The following is a 27,964-nucleotide window of genomic DNA, read 5'->3' on the forward strand; positions in this document are numbered from 1 at the left end:
GTTTATTTGTGAGTAATTCATAATCGGCTGATTGAATATCATAATTATTCAAGTATATAATTATAAATTCGTGCATTATTTTTATAACTCAATAAAATATTAACTACATATTATATATGCGTATACTAAGTTCCTTAGGAACTGTACTCTAACAGAGTAGTAGTCTAATACATAAATATATGTAAATATAATTTTTCGTAAAGACTACAGAGTAATGTGTATTGTAGTATAATATTGTATTATGCTGCGGCAGTGCACAAAAAAACCTTGAATATTTTTATTCCACAATTAAAGTAACAAATTAACGTTAATAAGTGTTGGTACATTATCATATTCAGAATATAATATTTTGAATTAATTAATTAGTTATACACTTTAACGTAATTCGTACGGAACGGATTGAGTTGAGAAAATTCGGCACAAGTACGTTAAAATTGCAATAAGATACAATAAAATATACGCCACCACAACGGACTCTAGAAGTGCATTAATCAATATTAAACCACTTTTTCAGGGATTAATAATTAATTATTTCGTACTCCGTAAATCGAAAATAATATTATACTGTTTCGCGTTTGCAACATGTAATATATGGGACTTGTAATATATATTAAGCATTGTTCCAAGTATAATAATCCGCTCAAGTATGTACAAAATGTAATGGTTTATGAATATTTTCGATCACACATTTTTCGACGTCTAAGAAGACGAGTCATACATTTTTAACTTTTTCATTTCTTTTAAATTTTTTTGATATTCTTTTTGTTAAAAAAAATATCATAGGCTCAAGTATTTAAATATTATAGGAAATGACATACGCTTACAAACATGTAACGCGATAACCGGTTTCCCGAACTACATTTCAATCGAAATACCTCTAAGCACCGATGCCTAAATTGTTTCTTAGTACTTCGAAAAATTCCTATGCAATATACAGTAAACACCAGCTACACAACTATACTGTACAGATATGCGAACCGCGTATAGCATTCACATACACATTGTACGATGTGTGTATTTTGTGGTGTGTTGTGTGCTAATGATGAATTTTTGTATTGTCACACAAGTATTACAATGTGTTTTCTTTGTTTTTTTTTCTTCCCATTAAATAATTGGATAACCATTATACACACGTCTCGACGATGAATAGGAGTTGTGCTTTATGATGACGCGTCGTATCAATGTATACACAATATTAATATATATTATATTATGTGGTTTCGCGTTCACGTCGTATAGGTATGTTTATTATCAAAATTTGTTTTAGATGAACTTTAATTTTTTTTTTATTATCTTTTTTCCGTCGAGCTTATATAATATTCTAATTATAAACATGTACGTAAATATGCGTACTTTATGCCTTTTTATAGTCATTTAAAAACGAAATCGTTCAATTATTATAATTTATTACATCTACTAGGCAAAACACACCTCATATCATAATATGTATATATATATATATATATATATATATATATATATATATATAATGCATAATCCACGTGTATCTATTATAGATACAATAATAGTATTATATATTTATTAGTGTCGGTATTATGTGCATGTACGAGACGTGCGTACGCCGTAGCGCTAAAAATATGTAAACTATTAATGCGTTTCAATTTTGTGTACGTGCAATTATCATAAATAGTTTTGCATTGTGTCAAACACAATGCGTACCGACACATCTCGGAGAAGTGTATACAGAGAGAAACCACTTTTCTCACAAAAATCTTCTCAGATATCCGCGGAACACTGGCGCGTGTGGTAGATAAAATATTACATTTGTTTATTATCATACGACAAGGGATTACTCTGTTATAATACGTTACATACTATAATGTGACACACATGTGTGTGCGTGCGCGAGTATATGGAATTTAAACCATGGTTGCGTGGCCGTTGTAATATCTAAATACAGTCAGCGGTAAAAGAGGAAAAGACTAAAGGGGTTTCATATAATATATAAAACATACATATTACGTTTGTTTGCGCATGTGCAATGTGCATATGCATAATATATTATAATGTAGTTTTTGCGTGATCCACTGCAGGCTTTCTGTTTCACACTGACAATTTTCGACGCATTATCGGACTTGGGGTCCATAACCTCTTCTCCCATATTGTCGTTCGTCTTTTACATCGTATTATCTGCTATAAAAATAAATAAATAAAAACGAAAAATACGCATCGTTACGACGCGATTGCGATTGAGTCGCGTACAACGGTAGTTTATTTTATTGTTATTTTTACTGTTATTCTCGGTACGGGTTTTTTTTTTTTTTAGTAATATTATGTGAAATTATTTTGAATCTTCCGCGAGTGTAAACTGTTCTTGACGAAACTACGCAGCGAAGGCTACAAATATCCATAACTCATAAGTCATAAGCAGGGCTCGGAAGTTATAGCACTAAAAAAAATGATTTTTAGCGCTTAAATATGCACATAAAAACATTAATATAAGCGCTATAAATAGCACTAAAAATTGGAAAATATGCAAAATAAAATTTTTTATTTAAAATTTTTTTAAATTATACAAGTTTTTTTTATAAAATATGATATAGTAAATATTTGAGAAGTAGGCACTTTTCCGGCTCTGGAACATTTTCTGTTAACATAAACATATAAAACAATTTATTAATAAATGAATAATATATTATTAATAAATGAATAATATAGTGTATTAATTTTATTTACCTTAAAAATTGCACTGAATAATAAGATGTTTTCTTATATTTTCAAATTTGAATGATCTACGATTATTTGATAGTAGAGTTTTGTATGCCGAGAATGACCGCTCTACATCAACAGACGTCAGGGGTGCGTACTTAAAAAATGTTAAGTCGTTACAATTTAAGTCTTCAGGAAGACCATCTAAATTTCGGAATGTCTCTTCACCCGTTAGAACTTGTGATATTTTTACCAACGCCGAGAGACCACGATTTTTTTCCTGTACCTGATTAAATTTATTTTGAACAGATTTTCCACTTGAACCACTTAATGTTTCAAATGATTTTTGAATATCTTGAACTATTTTTAGTGAATCCGATAAAGGTATATGTTGCTGTTGTAATTGTTCAATAGCCAAAATTAATTTGGCAAAGTTCGACTTAATATACGTTAAGTTGTTTTTCAATCCAGGTTTTATGATGTTATCTTGAGCATCTTTAATACTAACTGCATCGTTTCTGTCTAGCATAAAAATAACACGGTGGATTATCTCGAAATTCTCGCAATAATAAATTGCTGCGTTAATCCAACTTCCCCAACGTGTGATAATTGGCTCCGGAGGTAAGGGTAAGTTTGGCGCTTCCGATTTAAATACAAGTAAACGACTTGGGGCTTTTCTAAAGATTTTTTTTACACTTGAAATAACTTTATCTACTACGTGAAATTGACTTCTAACTTCTTCTGCGACTCTGTGCAGTCCATGCACAACACATGTTACATGAATCATTTTTGAGTAAAGGCTTTTTAGTGCTTCTCCTGATTTAACCATGTAAGGTGCAGCATCGGATAAAAATAAAAGTACATTGTCATGTTGGATACCAGTCGGCCATAATATGCTCATTGATCTATCAAAAAGTTTGCTGATTGTGGAGTGGTTAGCTTTTTCTAGTTCCTCCGAATTAAGTAAAAAAATATTGCCTGCATTATTTTCCTCAAGAGTGCCTACTATTACATTTGCAATGTAACGACCCTGTACATCAGTGGTCTCATCGATACTGACCCAAATTTTTTTGTCAGAAATTATTTTCCTAATTTTATCCATGGTCTCATTGTAAATATCATCCACATATCCTTTTCGCAACGTGGATTCACTCGGAATATCATTTTTTATATATACTTCCAAAAATGTTTTGAATTTTGGGTTTTCTAACTTGTTCAAAGGAATGTTAGCAGAAATAAAAGCCTCACACAAATCTTTGTTAAATGACGATTTTTTACTTATATTACTTGTCGCTGTCAATAACTGTTGTTGTTTCCGATTTATTTGATATTCATATCGGGCAAGGCCTTTGATATGTTTGTCACTTTTTATATGTTGTGATACGTTAAACTTTTTGTCAGAATTAACTTTGATTTCACAAATTTTACAAAATAATACACTTTTATCAATTGAAAAAATATTAGGACCATATAAATTAACATAGGTTTGGAGCCGATTTGACAAATTTTGTTTAACTTTGGGCATTTTTAAACACGATAAATACGATAGTTCACGATCAAACGCACACGCAACACGCAAATGACGGCAGAAGTGCAGAACGCAGAAAACCAAAATAAAATCATAGGTCTTTACGTACGGCGATAACGCCGTGTCTTACGTAAATACGACGAATTCGATAACTGCAGTTCATATTTTGATACAATTTTAAAAATAACTAAATTATTGGAAATTAAAGGAATTGTCCGATTTAATCGACGATAACAACGGTCTAAGGCCGTTTATTCCGGATGCGTACCATCTTAAAATAAAACAATTTGTTTTCGTTCACATATTCGTAGGCGGCTGTTTGGTAGGTAATTTAGTTTTTCAACAATATGTGTTTATTTCCTTAAATATGCCCATTAACAGCATTTATAACTCCTAATTAGCAAAATATCTCCTATAATATGTATTTATGTGAAAATATACCCAAAAATAGCACTAAAAACCTAAAATTAGCAAAATAGCAGTAAAACCCGTAAATATGCAAAAAATAGCAAAATAAAATTTCGTGTATGACATCAGAGAAGTGTGAAACATATTTGTATCTTACTTTGGATGTTCTAGGACGAACCAATAAAAATATGCATTTGCTAGAACTTCCGAGCCCTGGTCATAAGATATATTTTAAACCGTTTAAATAACAGTTACCTAGTGGTCACAATTTGATCAATTTTGAAAATCGCTATTTTTCGATTTCCGTGCACAACATTTTTGACAATGGTACACCGTAACATAATTGAATATTGTTATAACGTAATATTAAATAAGTATGAGTATTCTGCAATACTACTCGTATTGTATTAAATTATAATTTATTACACATTATTCAATATACGCATCTAACTGGCTTACTGTAATAAATGCTATAGTTGCACTAATACCAAGTACGTATCACATTATATATTTTGCTTTTAAATTTTAACAAATTTGATAATGCACTGTAATATTGAATTATTATTTCTGAGTAAGCCATCAAATTCTTTGTATTAATTTTATTTTATTACACAACTATATTAATACCTGCATTGAATTTTTTATAAAATACGAGGTTCTCTACGTATAAAATCAAACCAAAATACCTTTCAAGTTTCGTATCATTTCTTTGTTGAGTTCAAAATATATTTTATTATCTTATCGATATATATATAATTTTCTATTCTATAAAGGTTAGGTAATTATTTAAAATAACAAGAAAAAAATGATCTTTCATATACTTATCTCTATTGTTGATTTTTTCTTATATTATAAATATTTCATTGAGAAAGTTTAGTCGTTTGTCATTGTTTATTCCGACTAATTCAGTGATAAAGAATTTAATAAAAATAAATCTATAATTTATAAATTTGATTTATTCATCATTTTGTATACATTTCAATTTTTTCTACCATTAGAGTAAAGTAATAAATAAAATATAAAAATTGATGACTGTTTCCATTCAAATTATATTTGAATGCAGACTTTTCCCCAAAAAATTATAATTATCCATCTACATGTGTAATGCTTCAAAAATAAGTTAACATCTTTACGAGTATATTTTAGAGTTAAATGACCTGTATGAAAACGAAAGGATACGACAGTGTGAAGAGGATAATTACCTGTCGATTTGCATAGTTTTTATTTAAATATGTAATTAGGTTTAGTCATTGTTGATATACGTTGTACGATTATTAACGCTACTAAAATGTTATGATGCTATTAGGTACTACTATTACAGCTATAACTGAATAATATATTATAACTGTAGTTACTATTATAATTATAAATTTATTAAAAATAAAACTTGAACATGTAATTATTTAAATATCTCACATTTATGAAGTTATCATATTGTGGTTTTTTCTGTAGGTATACAATCAAACTCGTCTACGCAAATTCTCGCCCTGTTTTTAATGTTTTTTATATACTTATATGTGGTTACAAATTAATAAAACAATCGAATACGTACCAACAGTAAAATTATTATATTATGAGATGATGACTCAAAATGGGGACTGTAGTACATTTTTTTGTAATTTTTTTTAAAAATTTGTCGATTATAATATTACAACCTAAAATAAAATATAGCTCGTGTATATGGAAAAAAAAACACCAACCACATTATGAGGAAACTCTCGGTCGTGAAATGTCGCAGTTTAAATTTTAAAAACTCTCCGGGGATTCCTGAACCTAATCGTCAGGACATGTATTATACGGACCCCGCCGGGCACCGCACATGTGTTTGTATATACTATATAGTAACTATTTACGCAGACCGATATAATTTGTTGGACGGGTTTCACTGTTTGTAAAATGTAATACGTACAATAATAATAATATAATAGTGGTACGATAACAAACGATGCATGTGTATGTATATTGACGGGGTGTATTGTATGGGTATATAATAATATATTATATGTATAGGGTGTAACAAAAATAACTGACAAATGTAATTCACCAACTATATAATTACGTTGGTTTTTTAAAAATTTTAAATATTTTTTTTTATATTTAATATTATACATTATGAACAACAATCGTAAAAATTAAGTTAAACAATTTTACTAGGATAACAATCTTTTTACACATGGTATAATTGGTCAATCTGTCAAGTATTTATGTTACGTTTTGTGTTTAATACACCGACACGCCGTTTTAAGCTCCAATATGAAGCCTGTACTCAAATATCCAAATATTTAATTATTGATTTCAGTTTCTAATTTTTTGCATCCGACTTATAAATAGTTTGCATCAGTAAACGATGTCGATATATCGAACTGTGTAAGTGAATCCATATGAGTAGAAATAGAATTTTTTAAGCAGAATCCTTGATGTCTATAAGAAACTATTTAATTGAGAACAGCAGATCCGCACCATGCAATTTATATATTGACGGTTTGTGTTTTTATTATTATTATATACTTATAGTATTATATTATATAGTGTGAGCGTATCGTCAAGGCCGAATATACTGTATTCTCGTACATAGTAATATTGTAATATGTTACTTTAACTAGGTAAGTACTGTTGTAAAACGCACAAAAACGTGTTTTTCTCTACTCCAATTGTTTCAACGAATTAAAATCAAAAATATTAAATTAAGCATCTATGTTAAAAAAAATAAACCCGGGTAGGCTAATAAAGCTCATCTAAAAAAAAAGGATATAAAGGATATTTATATTGGTGGCCTTTTTGCGCAACATTTACATGCTTATTCATTTTACGATAATGACAGTATGTAAATCAAATTTAAAGACAACTATGTTATAGTATAGCTATTAAGTTGATACAGACATAACAAGTTTAGTGAGGTACAATAGTTAATTTTAGTTCGAAAAATTAACAAGAGGTTAAAATATACATTTGACTAAATTTTTTCAATCCAACATTAAAGTTTTTATTTTTTTTATCAGAAATTTTTGATGAACCTAAATATCACGAATATGTTAATTTTTTTTTTTAGATTATAACTACGTCAATGAAAATTTGGAACAAATGGGGATTATCTCTTAATATTTTACAATATAATAGTATATTATTATATCGAAATTAATCCCCGAAAAAAACGATCCTTATGTGGCATTTCTACCACTTTGAGTATACAATTTTTTTCGATATTATTTTATTCACCAAGCTTAAGAGCCGTTGCCACCGTCGGTAATGAATTCTGATTGACGGAACACGGAAAACGTGTTTTTATGATTATTATTATTATTTATTCTCGAACTCCTTATATTAAAACAGCGCGCTGTAGCGTTGGAAACAAAAAAGATTTTACGACGACAACGCCAATGTTTTGTTGTTGTTATTTAGTCAACTTATTTATTATATTCCAGGAAAAAATCGTCGTACTGGAAAATATCTTGATATTAAAGGAGAAACACAACAATGGAAAACACTTTTCTTGTATACTATACTATAGGTACTATGATTCATAAAATAATAATATAAGTAATAATATTGAAAGAAAAATTTGCAACGAAGTGTAAATCCGAAATATTTTGTCTCTCCAACAGTGACGCCAGTGACGGAAACTGCTCTATAGAATGAAAGTTTCGCGAATGTTACCTATAAGCGCTATTACACTATTACGAGCATAATATGCCATATTTAGTGCAGGCTACGAGTTAAACCGGTTACTGGTTACTGGTTAGGTGTTGTTACCACCATTAACGAAGAATATACCCGTAAACCCGTTACAATAACTTGGCCGTGACTACAATAAAATTATTTCGTGTCGATATCGCACAATAGTGTACTTCCATATTGTTGGCGTGCGTTCTAATCGAAACACAAGTTCCATCAATTTACTTGCTAACTAACCTAATCCAAGACTCGTCTCGGATACCATATTATTATGTATTATTAAATATATTAAATTCCGATAAACAGTTTCGAGTATTAAATACAACTTTAATTTCATATCTTATAATTTTTTTTTTTTTAAGTTTATCTGAACTATTGTTTTTATTTGATACGTATGAATTTAAATATTAGATAGATAGTGGCAATATTGAATCTACAAAAAATGTGCTTATAATAAAATTTTTAAAATTATTGATTGAAATGTGTAATATAATTAATATTGCCTCATGCATAGGCCTTATCACATTAAAATAAATTACTATTTTAATATTCGAGGCTGGAGCCTTTAATGAAACTATGTCGTTATTTGATAAATTGTAATAAATAAATTAAATTAAATTAAAAATAGCAGAACTCAATGACGTGGATTCTATAATATGTTATATTTTGAATTTCTTTAAATAATCTATTTAAAAATAATTTGAAAGTCAAAAATCCGTATAAAAATAACTAATGAGCCAAATAAAAAGTTTTTGGGATCATAAAGTTAGCCATCCCCGTGTGTATGGTTCAACAATAATATTATATAAATCAGAGTCCAGAGACTAAAGTTCTCAGATCGAATTTTCCTAAAATCTCATAAGAAATTTAGAAACATAATAATATATAGTACTATAATACGTAAATATTTATAAAGATAATAATTATATACTTTATATTGTATAGTTCAATGCTTTATTTTTTTTTATTGCAAGGAGTAACGACAATAGTCGTTGAAACAAGATTGAGCGTTTATAAATACGTATCAAAAAAAAAAAAAAAAATAATAATAACGATAAATCTGAAAATGGTTTTGATAAATCTAATCAATAAATATATATCAATTTATTATGTATTAAAACATTTAACTATCAAAGCATTTTTTTTTTTTTTTTTTTTTTTTATCTGAAATTGTTAAAGTTATAGTATGGTAAATATAGTGTATTATATTATTATTTATTATGATTTATTATATATGTAAACCACGGTTATCTTAGATAACCGTGATGTAAATATAACATTATATCGCGTACGTCGAATTGAGACTAAATTGTTTTATCATTAAATACCTTAATATATTATGATGTCATTTTAAACTTTCCTCAAGTTTAAAAAAAAAATAAATACATTTAATAACACCACAATTTGACTGATCGCTTAAACCAATGCTAGTTATTGCTAGTGTTTAAACTTTAAATAATAATTTTAATTTTAACAAGTTTATGGATATAAAAAGAATAACACAAAAGTGCCAATACAGGTATTATAACATAGCTTTTAGTTTATGTATTCTGTAAAATTCCAGTTTAGATGTCTATTTATTGGTTCTGAAATGAGATGTTATATACATAATATGTATCTGTACTAAAGTCTAAAGATATACTTACATGGCTACCTTTCATTCCTATTTGTAATAATATGTATTTTGTTGTTGATAATAATATATTCTCGTGACAAATATTTTAAATGCTTGAACAAAAATAAATAAAAACATTGTGTATGTTATTTAAAATGTCACTTAAATAAAAATATTTAATACAGACATAATATTATGACTGCATGAGTGTTAATATTTTATTTATTTACCATATTTAATTAGAAGAACGTTGAGCTTGTCAAAGGTACACATTGATTCACATTTTTAATGGAACTATTTTACTTTTAATGCTCGGAATATCAGATCAGTATATTAACAGCTATAGATATAATTTTTTTATCATTATATCAAACATTTTATTAGATTTTCTAATGGGAGTCATAAACATAGCCTAATTTATTTAGTTAACTATTTATAATAATCTATTAAGTGTATCTTTATTAATAAAATTATCCCCAAGTTTCACTTTAATGTCACAGTTTGGTGTAACAGGAAAAATGCCATTATTAATAGTAAAATATTATCTCCTCTAAATTGCTAATTCAAATTAAAGGTGAGAAAACTCTGCATTACTTACATTCAATTGATAAAATCTTCTTGAAAAATTTATAGTAAAATTTCACACTGACCTTTCTGTACTCTCATCTAAATTTAGCTTTGGATCCTCATGGACATAAAATACATTTATAATGAAATATTATTGTAATATGCCATTATAGAGGCGCTGTGATGAATTCAGTTTTTTGGTATATTATCCAGTAAAATTACGTTAATAAATAAACATATTATCATATTTATATAACTATCCTAGATTTTTTTTCTGCGTGATATTGAATCCTGATTCTAGACGTACGTTAATTAATTTATTATGGTTAGTGTAAACACCGTGTAAAAAAAAAAAAAACTAGTCTAGACATTACATTACTTTAACAATATATATTATGTTTAGTACATTTGCATCTATCTTATTTGATAAAAACTAAATTGAATAAAATATCCTTCCTGGAAGGTTTTGTGTATTATTATGACTTTAATGAGTGTTATTGTATAATATATAATAATATGCTACATACTGCTCATAGAACGAATATATTGACTCGGAAACAGTTATTCTAATATTTATTAGAATACTTATTTATTAACAAACAAATATATTGTAAACATATAATAACAATTTCAAGTGTACTTTTACCATATTTTCGTTTGTATTATAGTGTAAAACAACGGCGATATAAAATTATATTATATCATAAGTATTTCTTTATACATGATGATTATTATATTATTATAACATGATGTAATAGTTTATATCAGATCATTACGTATATATAAGTACATTTTCGTATAAGCCGATGTCAATTTTCTTTAAGTTTTTTTTTTTTTTTTTTTTTTTGTCACATACGTTGTTCGACGTCAATAGTAAAAATAAAATGGCTATACCGAGAAGGCCGCTTTTATACACTCCGTAGACGTTAGGTATATTATTGGTACCTATCTACTGCAGATTTGGCGAATTTTCAAGAATGTCTGTTCGACATTCAGATTTTGGATGTCTAAACTTGTATATGAAAAAAAAGAAAATTCACCGGACGTTTTCTATACGGGAAAACAAGACTGCCGCCGTCACTCTATAATTATTAATTATTATGTACTCCGCACACATTTGTTTTCTGCAAATAGGTATAAATGTAAAGGGATTATACTAAAAGTTTTAATTTCATAAATAAAGATTTGCTTTTATCGCTATATGTCATAATATTCAATACATTTTGAATATTTTGATGGGCATTCGAATTAGAATGAAAACCTCGCGTTTCAATTATCGCAACAAAATACGAAAATTCTAAAATTCTAAAACTATTATATTATTTCCAATTATTAAAAAAAAAAAAATCATAAACACTACTGCAATAATTAACGCTACAAATTATAATTATAGTTTTTATTGACTATACGTAATGATATGATATCTAGAACGGCATACAAAGAAATTAATATACGAACTTTTTCTCGTTAAACGATTGCAGCATGCAAGAGCAGATAATATATGTTTTTTAAGTATGTTTTTATTTTAAAATATCTCAACATAATATATCATGCTATTACAAATGTTATGCACTTTTACAGTAATATATGTTGAAAACTTATAAATGCATGTAACTATTTTGTTTTCGACGTATAATACACATAGTAACACTGTACATCACAAAGTACACTAAATATTGCTGTGTTGTATTATAATACTGGATGATAACATCGTGATATAATGTTCATATTTATTATTATATTATAGTTATATATTTATGATGTTGTCAGTGTCGTTAAATCTATTACCTATATATGCATGTTTAAGTGCCTCAGCAGTGAATATGATTGTATACTATGCATGTATTAATGATGGTTTACCGAAAATGTTTTATACTCACGATGTGTATGGATAATCATGTCTACATAAATAATACCGTTTCAAGTAGTAAATAAAGTGGGTTGAGTTTTATTTCTATAATTACGTTCTGCGTCAATTAATCGGTGATTATGCGAATATTTTTTTTTCTTTCGAAACGATTAAAACATGCTTTTCTTATTCCAGGCCTATTTTTATTATTTAATTCATTGAATAACGTCTATGTACCTAGCTAAAAATATTTAGGTACTTCTGGGTTATAGGTAAATAATATTTAGATATGGTATGTACAATTCACGGTTACCCTCGTACAGTTAAAGCAGTCAGTCGTACCCAATCGTTTGACAACACGTAATAGTGTATTTTGTCCGACCAACGATTTGCGTTTTACATAAATCGTACCATGTCGTTGTTATCATTTTTTTTATTGTTAAAACGCATTTCTGTTTAATATTTTTTTCTCGCGGTTTTTTCATAATGTCATAGTAAATTTAGGCCTTCAAACTTTAGTCGTAATCCACTATTCAAATGGACCGCGATACATATTTTTCTTTTATTCTTATCGTTTTTGAAAGATAAGTCATTCATGCACGTAATACACGTGGCAAAGAAGTATATACTCACTTCTACAGTCCCATGTATATACCACGACAAAATCTAAAATATTCTTTTTCATGACTTTATTATATTCATATTCTTTTTGTAGTTACGTACCTACACTATTGCGTAGTGTATAGGTAACGATTCCGATCGAGCGTTAAACTGAAAACTCAAAAATCATGTTTCATTTATCGTTGTTATTTTTTTAATATAATTATAATAAGCTGTAGGATAAAATACGACGTGGTAATATTTTTGTATTTGAATTATTTTATTTTTATTTTTGTTTGATATTTATTGTTAATATAATATAAATATCCTATAATTTAAATGTTTTATATTTTCTAAGTATATTATTATAATATGTTTGTGCTCCGTACTATATAGTACATGAAATATGATACGATTTGAATATTAACCAGTTATTGATTTTATTCAAATTAATATTATGATAAAAATTAAACAAAAACAATAATTTGTATACACGCCGTTACTGTAACATTTTATCATGAAGATAAATGTATTGTTTAAACAATACGCCAAGTTCATTCGTTTTCGATAATAATAATAAATATAGTTACACAAACATGCACGGAAAATGGTTCTATTAATTTTACGTAAAAATGACTTTGTTGTGTTTTTCTATTGTAAAATGGCACTCATATAGTTTTGGTATTTTAATTAAATAAATTTAAATTCATACGATTATAATTTATGTTTTGTTATTGATATTTGTTAGACTCACTTTATTAAACATGTATAATTATGTTTATCGTGGTAATAATTTTTAATTATTATAGTTGTTACAAAATTTTAGATAGTAATAGATGAGTAATTGAATTCCATAATAATTTAAAAGAAAGATGAAATCGTATTTGAAAGACGACGTATAAGTGTTATTGTCAATAGTGTTATTAAAGCGCATAATCAATTTATAGAAAAATAAATTTCAATTTACCTAAATATTAATTGATTTTTCTACTGCGAATTTATTTTCCATATAGTTGAATTAATTTATAAGCAGCTCTCAATTTTTCAAAGAACCCGACTAAATATGTGTTGCCCAAAGTTAGAAATGTGTAGTGCAGATTATAAAAACGTGTATACTAGTTAATAAGTATAATATTCTAACAAATTAAGTAATTGCCGTACTATAGAATTTAATAAGAAAAAAATGTACAATGAATGTATTTTTATAAAAATTAATAAAATAGGGGCTGTATATATATATAATATTCGTATTATTATATGTACAAATGAAATCGTGTACGTTCGGACCAAAACTATGTACAAATCTGCATTGGCACACTACTATACGTATAAAATACGTCGTTTTATATCGGACGTATACCCATCATTACACACACCATAATATAACATAATATATTATATATATTCCGAGATTATCGATCTCTGATAAAAGCGGGGCTCGTAATAATAAAACACACTATAATATTTTCTGAAACTGACAAGTATACACCACACAATATTGACCGTTGAAAGAGGTAAATAATCAACAGACGACAATGACGACAATGCTCGATGATGACACACGACGATGTTGTAGTCGTCTTATGTAGCGCGTATGGAGTGTAGCATATTATTATTTATTTTATATTATAGTTGCGGGATAAAATATTACTGAAAAAAGCTATTTTACGAGGGTGAGTGAAGAAGAAGTAAACGTGACAAAATGCTATTAAGTATTAAGGCGTATATACACAAACGCGTAGTCGGCTATTGTCCACGGTCGAATGTTTTCGACCTTTTCGTGCTCAGTCTCGTTGCCACCCGTGGTCGAATGCTCTGCCGCAGACAATGCACTTGAATATTACACGTAGGTACGTATTTAATATATTATTATGTATATTATTCTTCATTGCGGTCTTCCCTCTCGGATCTCGACAACAACAATGGCGCAACATTATATTATTGTATTACTCACTGACCGTACACACCTACCCAGCACTGTAGTCGATAACAACCTAGACCTAAATATTATTAATATTATTTGTAAAAAGCAAATTGTCGCGAAAACTTATATTATTGAAGACAGATATCCCTTATGTCCATTTTTTTTTTTTATTAATACAAAATATCGGGTATTTTTGATATTGCAACTCATAGTTAACTTTGTAATCAATTATTTTATTTCTTCCTTTCCTCAACCACTAAAAATTCCGAGAATGCCTCTGCATAAATACACCACGCACGCGTCATTTATACGTACTATCTAATATACTGTATCTAGTTATATTAAACGTAGAATTTTGTAAAACAACTTATACACGCATTTATATTATATAATGTATTATGTAATATTTTAATATACCATAGATAAGTACAGTAGTGTTTATATGAGGCGTAGACCAAACGATTCCAACGTTTATTGAATTTATTAAAATTCGATATAAACAAATTTCGTATATGATAATATAATTATACTTTTATTTCTCGATGTCAAACAAAAACACTGAAACAATATACACCACTCGTAAACATGGTATAATAATAATATATTATGCTTATTTGTTGTGTACCACATTACACGTGTACCTCTGCGTGCTTGGTTTGCGTTCGTCGCGATTGGTGTATAATATAATCGGATATTCGGATGTTACTGTATTTAATAATATTCGTTTCGAATAATGATTTCAAATGGCCAGTCGAGTTTTCTTTCATAAAACAAAATACGTTATTTACATATTCGTTGGCAGTTCAACTTGTATGTTCGTTGCTGAATATAGTCATGTATTATAATGTATATTGAAGTAACATGAATATTTAATATGAACATATTCTATGTCGGAAATAGGTTAGGTTTTATTTGAAAGCGTGATTTAGGCCGGGTGTTATCCGAGACCCACGTGTATACAAGTACCTATACGAATTGGTCAAAAATATCAATTAAAATAAATAACGTCTAAAATTATGTACTATGATAATATTTAATATATAATATTAATAATACACATAATTTGACATAATAAGTAGTTTCAATTTTCGATATTTTTTCTTTTGTTGAAAATACGTTCGAGAGTTCCAGAGGATGGATATTTTTACAATAGCTGTTTCGGCAGTGCACACACTAGTATTATAATTCACTAATAACATGCTCACCCCCTTCCTTTTTAATTCTATGGTAATGGATTTACAAACTTCTATTTCTTGAATAAGAATCATCCTTTTTTTACTGTAATTTTTTTACTAAATGACTCTTTTAAAATTTCTATAGGACCTAAATATAAATTTGAATTAGTAGTTTCTAAGTTATTAAGTTTTAAGTAGGTACGAAAAATAATGTAGTCCATGATATAATAGGTTTAAAAGATAGGTTATATAGAAGCTGTAATAATTTGCCTATCAAAATTTTATAATATTTTAAAACTATTTTGACCATAGTACTTAAACCAGATTTCAAATATATATATTACTAAAAGATATAATGGGGTTAAGTATGTTCAGCGAATCATTCTATACAATAAATATATATATATATATATACTGTTCTATTGATTTTTATAATAGACGTCGGTTTTTGTGCATCGTGCGTGTATCGCGTACTTACTTAAAATATGCAATATACATATGCGACGTGCATACGTTACGTGACCCAAACGTCTGCAGAACGCGTGTGTAAAATATTATTGCTGCAATCTCCGCGTGATGACTAGTTTCGGGTTCGCAAAAAAAAAAAAGTAAATAAATAGAGCCAAATAAAAACTAGGTCAATTATTACTGCAAGGATGTAGTGTGTACGCGGATGGCCAAAACTCGACGGTATAAATTATTCACAGCTGCAGCAAATACTAAAAACAAATGGTTTGTTGACTTTTATTATCAACTATGCTCGCGTTACTTAAAAATAATTTATTTTTATTTTCGAAACTTGCGGAGTCTCTGCATTCATGTTTGCATCGAATTTGTATATTATTATGTCTGCTACCGAGTATTGGAAAGGTGTTAAATGCGATTTTTGTCATTATTAAATATACTACCTTGTATACGATATAGTATAGAAGACGATTACCTACGAGAAAACAGTAACTGCAGCGTAAAACTAGTAAAAGTAGTAAGACATTTTATGGAGAAACTAACTATGGGACGACTTTATAAAGACTATTTCTTAAAATTATATATTTTAAGCATGTTACTGCATTTAATTCGATAGAAAAAACACTCGTCGCGAACTCGTGAACTCATTTACAACACATACGTAAACGGTAACGCACGCGTACATTATATAGGGAGGTACCTGGGTGCCTTACATATGATTTATTATACGTAATGAATAATGACTAATAATTTCCAACCGTGTGAAATTTTATTTTTAAAATTTTATAAATAAACGAAGAAAATATTATGTATTCTTTGATTTATAACTCAACAGTATCAACTATAGTATTTCAGTACCATTAAGATTTTTGATCATAAATAAAAACTTTATTTATTTTATTAAAAATATACCTAAACTGCATACTTCCACTTATTACACATATAAGTATAGTTAAGTATAAAATCATATATCTCGCTAAGTACATAAAACCTTTGAAAAAAAGAAAAACATAGTTAACTACTAACCTTAAAAAATGAATTCAAATTTTTTTTTATTCATACAAATTTCGTAATTTATTTTAAAATTTTACTTACAACTATACAGTACCTATCAAAAGAAAGGTATACCTATATTTTATTTTTTCCGATATAATTTTTGTATATACTACGAGTATAGGTATTAAATTATAAACGATCTTGAAAGGACAGCGAACTATTTTCATTATTTAACACGCTGTTACTATTTTTAGCATACTCATTATAATAACTAATAAGTAATTAAAAAGTATAAATTATTATTGGCAATGTAATAACCGTATTGTAGTCGTAAAAATATTGTAATAAGAACGTTGAGTATATAATAATATTACTATGTAATATCTATACCTAAATACGATTTAACAAAACTTTTTGTTATATGAATAAAGGCTTAATCTACTAATAGGTCATTGGCCAAAACATTTACATTTTAAAGATGTTATATTCTAACTATTTAATTTGACTGATTAGGGTGTGTGATGACGTGTAACATTAATACTGGTATAAATATGTTTATATATTACAACTAATATTTTTGATAAACTTTTTATAGTATTTTATAACATATGTATTTATAATACCTATCAATAAATGATAAGTGTCCAACAAATATTTATTAAAATTTCATGAATCATTTTCTTATCAGCAGTTATGAATTTTCGAAGTGTTCAAAACAATTAAAGATAAGTTTGATATTTTTTCTTTGTTTTTGTATTCTCTTAAACCATTTAAATATCATATTATCGACGTGCACGAATATAATAATTACTGTTCTGTTCTGTTTTTTTTTTTTTATCTGTTGACTTTCGGTTTGTCATCAAACAATGTCTAAAATGCAAAGTACATAATTCTCTCGATGATATAAATAATATAAAAATAATGATAATATTCGCTGATACGTATATGGATCATAGACTATTACTTATAAGTCAGTTATAACTATGTGCTTGTATTGTCGTGATTGTCGAGTTCATTTTTTTCGTACACATAAAAATATCTACTTCATAAATAATTAATTAGTAATATTGAATAATATATCACACCTGTAGTAGTTAATTTAATTAACTAGACGTACACAATCGGCATTGTTGTTGTTTTTTCATACCAATTGAATAACACATATTTTAGTATCGACTATTATGTGTAAATATACCTATTTTACAGCGGCCATGTACACACGTGTGTAATAATATATAATATTTTTATAATACGATTATTCGAACGGATAGCTTTAGAAAATATTGTCCGGTTGTCCGAACAATAACCTGACGCACTCCAACTTTTCCGTATTGCATGTGCGGCGCGTCGTGAGGATTTCCGATTTCGTCGAACAAAGTTGTTGTAATTTGCATTGTAATTGCGCAACATCAGTATAGTAAGAAGTGTGGCGTGGCCGTACATCGTACACACAACATCTTTTTTAAGCGGTAAATATTATGCATATCTAAACACGGTATATGCGTTTTTACGATTCGATAAATATATTTTCGCTTGTTCGAACGGAGGACGAAATTAAGGAACTCGCTAAGGCTAAATACAACAGCTGTAACAGCTGTGTCGACCATTCGAGTGCAATATTATTATTTTGTATCGAACGCGTCCGTCGCGTGTGCTGACCACGTGCTACGCTATACGAAATCCCATCGGCACAATATAATACAATATATATATATATATACAGTATACACGTATGAGATAGGCGAGAGCGCGTTTTTCTTTACGGTTTAGGTACGTTATAAACTTATAACATAGTATTATTAAATAGCATAACCATCGTTATCCAGGAAAACGATCGATTTGCACTTAACGAGGACACGATACGAAATCGCTATCGTCCAATTGACTACAGTAGACCAGAGTACCGCGAGACTGCTGTGAAACGCCGATAGTTTGCATGGGATATATTATTAAATCTATTTTCACGATTATACTTATACCTATCTGTAATAATTCAAAATAATAAAATTGTTATGCGTCTAAGTAGTATACGTATTTATAATAATTAATCGTTTATGCTTGATTTTAAAAATATATGGTTACAACTTGTAAAGTTATAAATTAACAACTATTTAATATTATATGATATCATCCCTGTTATAGGAATGTGAAATTTTACTATAAGTAATTATTACTTTTACACTTTAGTATGATAATTTTTATGTGTCTTAATTCATAAGTAACTTCCTACTAATGTTTTAAATTAATGATTAAATGTGAGAGGTCTATTACTTAATGATGATGAGAGTTATGGTTAAAAAATGTTAATATTTAATTGCCGTCAAGTATTCGAATATTTATTTATTTTATTTGAATACTATTTATTTGTTGAAAAAAATACCTTTTATCGAACCAGAAAAATGGTTTTAAATATGTGACAACACACATATTTCTCATCGATTTGTTTGTATAATTGTTGCTGTAGCGTGATGAAATTGGAAAATCGAATAATTGCAATAAATCAATATTACGTTTATCGTATCGATGGATTAATACCACAATTAATGTTAATTTTCAACCGTTTTTAAACTAGCACAATTAATTAACGGGGGAAAAGAGTATTTAATCTAAAAGACGTATTTCCGGTAGGTACTAAATATAGGTATTGTCAATGGACAGCAATTACCGATAATGAATGCACACGCGATCTCCTCTCTAGCTCCGATAATGTTGACGTGTTCCGTTTTCGCCGTGCGTTATAAGTATTATGTTATTATTTGTTGTTGTTGTTATTGTTGCTGTTGTTGGCCGCGTGCGATGTATAGAACGAATGCGCGCGCGCTTAAAATAACGTCGCGTGAGGCGTCCGCGGTCACCGCCATCGCGAAGAACAACGATTGCTGGTGGGCAGTGCGCGGGGGTAGGAAAACGATGCGGCCAAGTTCACACGGCCGTCGCCTCGTGTCGTGCCCACTCGAATATTATCATTATTATTATTATTACGCGAGAAAACGCGCTCCGCAGTTCGCGTATTTCATTTGGATACAACGAATTGTGCGTATTATTATAATGTTTTTTCTTCTTTTTGTTTAAAATATCTTCTGTAAAAAATAATTTTCTTTAAAAAATAATAATGTATATGATTGCTTTATATTTTAAATAACTTCACGGCACCCTTGATCCAAGTTTGGGGCACCTTCTTACCTTGGTCGGGAACTTTTGGCTTTGAGCCGTTTAATACATTTTACAATAATATGCGTAAACCATATCACATACTTTTTTGTGTACCATAATTCATAATAATATATTATTATATACTGCTATAAATTTTAATAACATACGATTATACGAATCTTGTGTGTACGCTACATTGTGATGTTTTTACGTACGGCATTTATATTGTTCGATCTGTTTTTGCAGTGCTTTTAAAATTAGTCGAGTTAACAATATTGCGTGGTGGTAACTACGTTCTCTATCAGCTTTGGTACGGCGTGTCGGTTACAGATAAATACCAATAATGGGTGAATAGGAGAGGATTTTGATGTTAATAATATTAGACAAAAGAGTTATGCTGAATATACTATGTATAATGCGTATTGAAATAAAATTTTAATATAATTTATTTTATTTTACCGATAGCCTGATAGGAATACCGGGAACAAACGATGAAATTTTAAACAAGATTGATTTGACACTATCCGTTAATAATGTGTTAAGCTCGAGGCTGAAGTATTATTATTATTATACATTTTGTAAAGTAATCAAAAATGTAGTTACCGATATATGACGGGAGTCCATGATAATACATAATGAATGTAAGATAACACACGCATTTTATATAATAAAATAAAATATATAACACCATTACATGACAAATTTTTGTTAAAAAAATCAAATATTTGTCGTTTTCCAGTTGTGAATTCCAAAGCAAATGTATCAGAGTATATCTTCCCGAAAAACATCGTAGTACAAAATATCGAATCGAAATAGTATTTATTATTCACGCGAATGCTCAAACAGTATATTATAATATATATATATATGTAGACTAGTGGTTGAGCAGTGCCGTGAAAAATTCGCTGGGGTATCCCTCCTCGCAACGCTGCCCTCCTCACGACACGGCTACCGACTACACCCTCTTTCAAACACTTCCATCCCCATATCGTACGTACACGTGTTCCACCCGGGACGCTCACTATTTGCCCACCCCTCACACATGTGTTTAATGTATATCGTATATACACACACGCATTATTATTATAAAAGCGTGAGGCCATAAGGGGTAAATATATAATACACCCTGCACGAGTTGAGGCTAGCGGGCGGCGGGCAGTCGAGCTGCCCAACTCTTTCTCGATTTGTCGGAAATTATTTTTTCGTCTGCCGTATATATTATAATATATTATATTATATAGGTGTTCATTGAACGCGGTGTGCGCGCATAACTATATATATTTATATTATACAGACGCTCTATATAAAATTATAAATCGTCTCGATGCGTGTATCTTTGGCTTTACATAGTGTACATAATAATATGATATATATTGCATTGTTTTTATTACATAGTTTATGAATTTTTTATTATGTATACATTAGATTAGTAATTTTTTGTTCGATTTTTACTACTCGTAATCATGTATGATTTTCCGATGGCATCACCTTCTAAATCAAAATAATTATCTATACACTCCGTCAACAGCAAGTTTGTTTTGTGTGTGTGATGTGTGTGCGCATGTGCGCACGTTTTGAGGAGAAGAATATGTAGACGTTGCTCCTTTTTATGGTTTTGGCGAACTGTCAAAAAAAAAAAAAATCAAAAAAATACCGTGCCTAAAATTAGTCAGTCTCTAAGACGTGGGGGCTTACGTAGTGTTGCTGCTGCTATTGCCGTCTGATAATATTATAATAATATATGAACTTTTTACAATTACACTGGACCGCAACATCAAATGATCGTGACTGATTTTTAAGTTTCGTAAAAAAAATAAAAAATTACACAACTTACGTAACTTAATTATATGTTATTTTAATAATTCATCGCAATATATACTTGTTTTGTGATTGGGACGTATTCAGGTTCATTGCAGGAAATAAACCAAGAACGTTTTTATTTCTTCCATATATTGCTGTAAACTGAGTCATCATTGATCGTCGTTGTTTTTATAATATTAGAATACATACGCATTTACAACCACATAATATATAGCTAAAAATGCATTAAATTTTTTAAAGCGTTTATTTGTATATAGTTTTTAAGTCGCAAATAATCTAATCACGTAGAGGTCTTAGCTTAGTTTATCTATATTTTGTTATTATTTGTATCACTAAACCACACGTAGAATTTTAAATAAGTTTAAAATAATTATGCCAAGTTACATAAAACTATTGATTCATTAAATATTTATAGTGATCCAACCCGACAGTAATGTTGTACCTTTTTTTTTTTTTAACTTAAAAGTATATATTTAATCTATACATTATATAAGCATACAAGTTGGTTTGATAATATTTAATATTGTGACATGGCATAATAAAAAATTAAAGTTTATGTGCACACGTTGTACAGCGTTACTTGATTTTATTGTACCTAGGTATTTAAAAGAAACCCTATCATAGTTTCCTTTAACACAATTAATCAAAAAAAATACCAATTTAAAAAATACAATTACGTTTTCAACACGTATTTGCAGGTTAGGTTAGTAAATACTCAATTGTATTTTAATGTATGTGCATACAGTATACACATATATTATATTTTTGTAAAATCGTATATATTTTTTCATACCGTATATCGTTAGATATAATTATCGTCATTATCGTTAAAATTAGTGTTACACTTAATAATAATGTATACTTATGAATTATAAATCAATATACCTATAATAAATCAACAAAATCCAATGAAACATACGTCGATACTTTGTTATCATGTTAATCTTTTTTTGCGATAAATATGTATACATAACTATATAAGTTATTATTGAATTCAAATTACTTTTAAGTTTTAACCACTTTATTATAATAATTAATAATATATATTATATTCCATGCGCAGCCAACGATTAAGTTTCCTCTAATTAAACAATAATAATAATTTTAACGTAACATTGTGGAATAAATCTAAAATAATAGTTTATACAATTAAATTTGTGGGGTAACCGCGTGTCCTTCTTTCTCATTACTAATGGTTGGTTTTTACGTGTTTAAAGACAACCAAACATATTTTTGGTCTGACGACGCGTTATCGCAATCGACGGTCGAGCGTGTTCCTAACTATATTAAGATGTAAGTATCTTAAGTTGTTTTTGAAGTGATATTTGTTTAGCGTTTAAAAATAATAACTCGTACGTGTGTATAGAACAATTATTATTGAGCGAAAATTATCCAATTATAACCACAAACGTACCCATTTAAAGATACACACTTAATTAGAAGGGTTATTATTTATTTAGCTTTTATTACGTTTTATACATACTCAGTTAAACGTAAGTCTTAATGAAATTTGTGTGTTCTTTTGACTGTTAAAAATGTATTTTGATACGTTTTCTTACCGACTTCATAATATTATATTATTAAAATCAAGTGTGTGTGTGTGGATAAATTATACTCAATGTAGATAAAATATACATTAACAAAGCGTTTATTATACGTCGTATCTCGTATTTACGTCCACTTTGTAACTTCAGTAAATATTTAGCTCAATTCAATACGGCGGAATTCAAAATATTTAATATTCGACCAAAAATATATAATAGAATACGAATGTGTTTTCATTTTTTATCATCATATTATATCGTTATGAATTCGTTTGAATATGTGTGCTATTTCCATACGTCAATATAAAGATAATAATATATTATAATATTATAACAGCATGTATTGCTGTAGATTACAATGCATCTGTACTGTACAGTAATATAACATCACGTATATATTGTAATAGTTAATGTGTATAGTATGTATGCGGGTTTCAGTTAAAAAAAAAATACTTTTATATACCTACGTGATGTGTTTACACCTCAACCGGTTATAATCAATTTGAATATATTTTGGAGGTGAGCCTTCTATAAAATATATATAATAATGTTTATCGCGTAAAATCCAGTTCGGAGCAATCAATCGAAAACCGAGCGGAATAAATTCGATTAATTAAATGATGCGTCATCGGTCTTGTGCTAGGTCAGGACGGTGTAGCTGCAGCCAGGTGATCGCGCGGTACATTTTGAAAACCAGTGGACGAAATCTCGCATTGAATTAGTAGTCACTATAGTCAAGACGAAGTAGTACCGTAAATAAGTGATTTGTATTATTGTTGTTACTTGTTGAGTATACTAGAAAGCGAACGTAATTTTTTTTATAATTTTATTTACCTACATGTGTATGTTATAAAATGGATTGTGTCAATTACATTTTTGAATATATTATAAATGTGTTCATAAAAACAAAACCTTTTTTTTTTTTACTATAAAATATACAAAATATCTATGCATTTTATATTATTAATAATATTCATTTAGTTTTTAATTAGGATGATTTTTACTTGAGATGAAATTTATATTTTATGTTTCATTTATAATTTCTATAAATTTAAAAGCCTTATCACCTACCATAATATCTTAGCCTTATTGAAAAATGTAGAAACTAATTTTCGAATTTCTATAAATCTACATTTTCAGAAATTTGTATTTAAAGGACAAATATTTATTTTTTGAAGTTTAGTCAATATTTCACATCAATTAGAATATTCTCATAAGTCGTAATATATTATAACAATTCGTTTTTGTTGCAATTGTTATTTTTAAACTCTCTTCGGTGTGATATCAGTTGGTTTAAATTTTATTATTACCAAAAAAATATTTATTTTTTTTTTCACGTTAAACCTTACGGATACCGCACGTGCACTGGTTGTTGACTGACAGATCTTACTTTGATGTGATGAAATAGTGCGCATGTTTTGCAGTTCACTAGAACTATAAAAAAAAAAAGTATCATCTCACTTCGAAGCTGGAAACCCCTGGTCTTACGATATTTCTTCTATCACCAGGTATTTTATATCGTCATCGCAAAATCATATTTTTAGAATCTATTTGTGTTTTTTTTTTTTATTTAAACTTAATTTATTTGTTGACCTTAGTTAACTGTTCATCGTATCGTTTATTAATATAAGATGTTAAGAAGTCGAATAATATTATCGCTACGAAGACAATATATCGCAATATTTTGTATTTAGTTATTTATTTATTTTCTTTTAAGAAAATAATGGTAGTAAGCATTTGTTATATGTATACTATTAATTATCAATCAGTAAATAATCAAAAAAAAATTAAATATTACCGAATAAAAAAATTAAGCTGAATTGAAATATTTGTAATTAATACAATAATATAATTTTTTTAAATATGTATTTGTACTGATAATAGTTAATACTATAAAATTTGGTATAAAATTATTTAGATTCATTATTTTTATCCCCTGAAACTTATTGATTTTTTATAAGTAAATATCTATTTTTACGGCTAATTGATTATCAACTTTTTGAACATTCGAGTGTTCGTGCCGTGTAAATTGGCGTTATTAAATGGCTGTTTTTGTAAAAAATATTATTTTTTTTTTTTAATAATAAAATCCTTGCTTAACTTTTTAGTCAATTTTTCGAGCCTTTCATCTTTTAGAGCTATATCTACAGTAGCCTGGTATTTTATAATAGCATTAGTGTTAAAAATGCAACTTCCCCACATACTATTATTCTATATGAAATAAAAGATTTTTTATTGCATAGATTTTACTTTTATAAGTTTTGATCTTTTAAGACTATAATAGTGTTATATGTTATTCCTTTGTAACACAAACCATTTTTTGTATTCTATTTAAAATAGCATTTACCTGTTCACCCCACTTCATATGAAATATTATAATACGCGCCATGCGTACATGTCTTTTCCAAGACATACCTACTTGGTTTTTTATAATAAATACGTAGGTAACCTTTGCGCAGCTGGTGATGTTTCCGAATTCCGAGTATTAAATTATTTCCAACCTCCATCTACGGTCTACCAAATAGCTAGAAATGTCTAATATATTATCTAAATGTCTATAAATGTTATATACGTATACATAATACACATATCATTTTCATATCACTGCTACTGTATTTTAATATTTATCATCATCACCAGCATTTAGAATCCCATTGATCTTTGCCGACATCACTACATTATAGGTACCTATATTATATTCATATTAAATTTAAGCCGAGCGATCAAATTCTTGAGAATTTTCAATTAAAAAATAACAAATTACTGAAACGAAAACTATTATTTTCTAGGACAGAAATAGTTATAGAAAATTCTGAAAATGTAACAAGTGTGAAATATAATCAATCAACTGTACATCCAGTGTAAAACCGTCTTGGCGGCTATCATATCGACGCACAAAGTGCGCCGCATTCGCGGTATCTTCGTTATTGCTTATGATATCATTGTGCAGCGATGCCGGAAAGCAAAAGTCTATCTGAGCGATACATCCGTCGGGGGGAGTAACTTGTACGAAATCGAAAATAATACTCGTGCGCGTGGTCGGCGACGACGGTCGAATCGGCGTTTAATAATAATAATAATATTATCGCTATCGCTATCGGCACGCATACATCGATCGCCGTGGTGCGGCCCGTGCGCGTTTTTCGCACCGAGCAATATCACAAAACCGGTTTCGCTGAAAACGAACACTGTGGCGGGGTCAAAACCAGTAAAAACCGAAGGTCGACGTGACGGCGTTACTATACCTGTGCACACACACGTACACACTTGCACACACTTCTGTGTTTATTATACGTATATAATATTATAATTTACAATATGCACGTACGGTGTGCGGCGTGTGAGAGCTATGTGGGCCATGGCCTAGTTCTCGTCCGGTCGTCGTCGTCGCCGTCGCCGCCGCTGCGTATACCGCGTATACCGTACGTCCGCTAGCCCCGCCACCGCCTTACGTGGAGAGCGCGGGCGCGAGTGTTTTCGTGCAATGCATGTGTAACGCGCGTGCGCGCAAGCGCTTGTCGTCTGTGGACGGTTACACGGTATACTCTACTACAACACCACCACAGTCTAACTGCGACGGTCGAGCACTGCGCTTCTTGTGTACGTGTTGCTGCGCAGCGTCAGCTCATCGTTTCCGTCGTCTTTCGTGTTTTTTGTGCGTTCGGTTTGATAATTTATTTTTCTCCGCCACGCATTTAGTTCGTTTAATATTTTCACGGGACGTGTTTGCGATCGAAGTGTTTTCCGCTCCGTTTACTCATCTTTTCTTGCCGTTCAACCGTCGTCTGGTCGGTCGATCGGCTGTCGGAACGAAACAATGTGCGCGTATCGCGAACGCCGAAAACGGACGTCGCTACTGTTCCTACAAGCACGGTCGGCCGAAAATCGCGTTATCGCCGGTCGTCTACGCCGTCGCCATCGCCGCCTTCCGATGGAAGTCTTCGAAACCTTTTTCAAAGGTACACAGCTTTTTTTTT

At 29.1% G+C, this 27,964-nt stretch overlaps 2 protein-coding genes across 4 annotated transcripts in view; one reads left to right on the forward strand and one right to left on the reverse strand.

The window, feature by feature from the left end:
• LOC112591174 (putative RNA exonuclease pqe-1) overlaps positions 1-27,964 on the forward strand; it is a 134,944-nt gene that overhangs the window by 70,829 nt on the left and 36,151 nt on the right. The window contains exon 1 of one of the 3 annotated variants that reach the window (XM_025334896.1): positions 27,567-27,946. The exons of the other annotated variants lie outside the window; for them this stretch is intronic. The gene's annotated coding sequence lies outside the window, so the exon portion shown is untranslated. Of the gene's footprint in view, positions 1-27,566; positions 27,947-27,964 lie in introns of those variants that run through there. 3 annotated transcript variants of the gene reach the window in all.
• Positions 2,576-4,195, reverse strand: LOC112591243. Its single transcript, XM_025335000.1, has 2 exons — positions 2,698-4,195; positions 2,576-2,608 (listed from the first exon to the last, which is right to left on the reverse strand). Exon 1 carries the CDS (start codon positions 4,193-4,195, stop codon positions 2,699-2,701), a length of 1,497 nt encoding a protein of 498 aa, XP_025190785.1. The 3' UTR covers positions 2,576-2,608; position 2,698.

This window comes from Melanaphis sacchari, unplaced genomic scaffold (assembly GCF_002803265.2).
Source record: "Melanaphis sacchari strain LSU unplaced genomic scaffold, SCAv2.0 Contig12_pilon_pilon, whole genome shotgun sequence".
Classification (NCBI taxonomy): domain Eukaryota; kingdom Metazoa; phylum Arthropoda; class Insecta; order Hemiptera; family Aphididae; genus Melanaphis; species Melanaphis sacchari.